Source organism: Tupaia chinensis, unplaced genomic scaffold, assembly GCF_000334495.1.
Source record: "Tupaia chinensis unplaced genomic scaffold, TupChi_1.0 Scaffold143422_1, whole genome shotgun sequence".
Taxonomy (NCBI): Eukaryota; Metazoa; Chordata; class Mammalia; order Scandentia; family Tupaiidae; genus Tupaia; species Tupaia belangeri.
Window position 1 is genome coordinate 96,108 of NW_006203266.1, and position 3,514 is coordinate 99,621.

General features: G+C 34.3%; 1 protein-coding gene across 1 annotated transcript; it reads left to right on the forward strand.

The window, feature by feature from the left end:
- Positions 1-201: 201 nt before the first annotated feature.
- LOC102486284 (olfactory receptor 6C3-like) lies at positions 202-1,143 on the forward strand. The gene has a single exon (XM_006163881.2). The coding sequence runs from the start codon at positions 202-204 to the stop codon at positions 1,141-1,143; it is 942 nt and encodes a 313-aa protein (XP_006163943.2).
- The last annotated feature ends 2,371 nt before the right edge of the window (positions 1,144-3,514 follow it).

Here is a 3,514-nt window from a genome sequence, read left to right on the forward strand (position 1 = left end):
TTTGGCACTTGAGTGAAAAAATTAAAATTAGCGAGGGTTGCTGGTAGAGAACATTTGTATTTTTAAAATTTCATAAATTATGTATTTTATGGACATTTAAACATGTTATATACTATCCTCAACCCTATTTTAATATTTTTTGTATTCTCTGTGTAGGGGGAACATGCATTTAATGTTTCAAAGGGTGGAAAAACAAAAGTGATGATGAAAAACCACACAGTACCCACAGAGTTCATTCTTCTGGGGCTCTCAGATGACCCAGAACTTCAGATTGTGATTTTTCTCTTTTTAATTATCATGTACATATTAAGTGTCACTGGGAATCTGACCATCATCACTCTTACCTTGGTGGACTCTCATCTGCAGACACCCATGTATTTCTTTCTCAGAAACTTCTCTGTATTAGAAATAACCTTTACAACTGTCTGTATCCCTAGATTTCTGGGCACCATTATCACCAGAGACAAAACTATTTCATACAATAATTGTACAGCACAGTTGTTTTTCTTTATTTTCATGGGCATCACTGAATTCTACCTTCTGACTGCCATGTCTTATGACCGCTATGTGGCTATCTGCAAACCCCTGCATTACACAACCATCATGAACAAAAGAGTCTGCATATTGCTTGTCTTTTGTGCTTGGCTGGCAGGATTCTTAAATATCTTTCCACCTGTTATTCTTTTCCTGCAGTTAGATTATTGCAGCTCCAATGTCATTGATCACTTTGCTTGTGATTATTTCCCTTTACTGCAATTATCCTGTTCAGATACATGGCTCCTAGAAGTGATTGGTTTTTATTCTGCAATAGTAATTCTGCTTTTTACTTTGGCATTAATAATTCTATCCTACATGTTCATCATCAGGACAATTTTGAAACTCCCTTCTGCCAGTCAGAGAAAAAAGGCATTTTCTACATGTTCCTCTCACATGATTGTCATTTCTATCTCGTATGGAAGCTGCATATTCATGTATGCCAATCCCTCTGCAAAAGAAAAAGCATCACTGACCAAAGGAGTAGCTATTCTCAATACTTCTGTTGCTCCTATGATGAATCCATTTATATACACCCTGAGGAACCAGCAAGTGAAGCAAGCCTTTAAGGACACCATTCAGAAGGTTATGTTTTTCTCTGGTAAATGAACATATTAGTAATGTTAAAAGAATAAAATTCTTGTCAATGCTTCCTATTATTCACACCTTTCAAAGCTCTCTTTAATTCATTATTGTTGTATACACTTTCTTCAATTCCATATTAATATTTTCCCACATGACACTCAATACATTGACAAAGTTGAATATTACTGCATAATTTTCTGAAAGTCCAACATTCTATTCAAATTTATTTGGGTGAAATAAAAAAATCCAGGTTAATAGTTACGATATTGAACAGAAGTGGTTTGCTTTAGAGAAGACATAGGTCACTTAGCTCGATGAAGAAATTGTCAGTACATATGTGAACTTAGGAGTGTTTCAGGGAATGAAATGAATGTTAGAAAACTTGATGCTTGGAAATGGAATGTAAATATCTGCTGAAGTAGGTGAGCATATTAGAAAGTCATGTATATTTAAGTTATTCATACTATTAAAACAGTTATGAAACTAATAAGGATAAGTAGTAAGAGGAGGGTAAGAGAAGTTGAAACAAAGTTTTCCAGCTGTACTTATATTTAATTGTTTTCTATGCATTGGCTTACTTAATTCTGCCAGCAACTTTACAAAGTATGTACAGTTATTATTCTCTTTTAGTCACCAATATTTTTTGTTAGGTCAACCATCTCAAAATTTTTAAAAAGGAGTATAGAGAACAGAAAATATAAAGTGTGTCAAAAAGAATGTATTATACTAATCTAGTAGGAGTTCAATTTTATGGAAAACTGAGTTTTAATCTAAGAAACTAGAAATGAATTTAGGGTTTTCGGAAGCAGGGAAGAGAAAATAACATTTGCTGTTATAAAATTATACATATTTTATTTTGTATTAGTCAGCCACATGCAGTATTTACTTTACTAGCCATCTTGGGAAGTATTATTATTTCCAATTTTTTTTTTAGAGATTTTTGCTATAGGGTACATGCACTTGCAGGAGAGACAGAGAGACAAAAAAGTGAGAAATCACTCTCCAGGGTGGATGACCATCCCTTCTCCTCCATTCTCCTCTCAGAATTTTGGGTAAGTGTGCAGAAGCGCCTGGTATGTTTTAAATCGTTGGATCCTTGACCTGAACGTGATTGACCATGTGTGTGAGTCCATTGCCTTGCCCAGTATGTCATCTGCTTGCCCATATTATTTCTAATTTATAAGCAAATGAACAAAATAAAATTAGGATTGGAAATTCAATATTGTAGAGATCATAGCTTTCAGATGTGGGAGTTAAGTCTAGTCCTTTTTGATAAAAAGAAATCCAGACTCATTCACTGACTTTCTTTTTTCTTTTATTTTGGAGAGGTTTTTGCTATGGGGCATGTGCGCTCGCCAGACAGACAGAGAGAGACATAGAGACAGAAAGCGAGAAATAACCCCCCAGGGGGGATGGCCATGCCGCAATCCCTTCTCCTCCATTCTCCTCTCGGGATCTTGGGCATGTACCCACATACGCCTGGCATGAGTTTAAGTCACCAGGTCTAAGATTTAAACCATGGTCAACTACATGGGGGTCCCACGTCATAGCCATTACACCAACTGCTGGTCCCAGTACACTGACTTTCAATCATAATAATTTATTAATAGAAATTCATGGACTTTTAAAGGATTTTCCTACATATTGTATGATTAATTCAAATAATTTTTAATTATCTCATGACAGGTATTGGGGATATTGTGATTAAAAAAAGGATGATTCTAAATTATATAAAATTCTAGTGGCAAGAAAAATATATAATAATTGAAATTTAATTTTAAATACAACAATTTTTATCTTAACAGATGATAGGCCAGAAGGTGTTATTATTGACAAACATGGAATGTTAGTTTTTCTGGCTTTCCTCCTGGCACAGTTGTGATGAACTTCACAATAATCACTGTGTGGATTCATTTTAGTCCTATAACCACAGGCATTTGATAAATCTTGCTTGCTTTTGCTGTCATCCTAGTTTTTATGCTGTTTATCTTCCTTGGTTATCTTGAAAGATATAATGAATCACATTATTTGCTATTCAAAAGGTATTACTGGGAATAAGTTTATGCAGTCTCTAAACAGTGACAAAACTTGCTAGTAACTCTTTCTGGTTGGAACCTGAATTAGAAATCATGAATTGACCTATTCAGTTTGACCTGTGTGCCACTCCATATCTATAATTCTCTCAGGTCTATCTGAAAGAAGTTATACCACAACTGCATCTCACAATTTTGGGAGATGTCAAACTGTTTCAAGTATTTCTCTTTTTACATTCAGTAACTACTGAGGTACATTCTGAATTGATTCCATGCATGAACAACAACAAAACAGAAAAAAATCATAACAAGTCATGCATATTCAATATTCTTTTTTTAAGAATTATTTTTATTTTAACTTA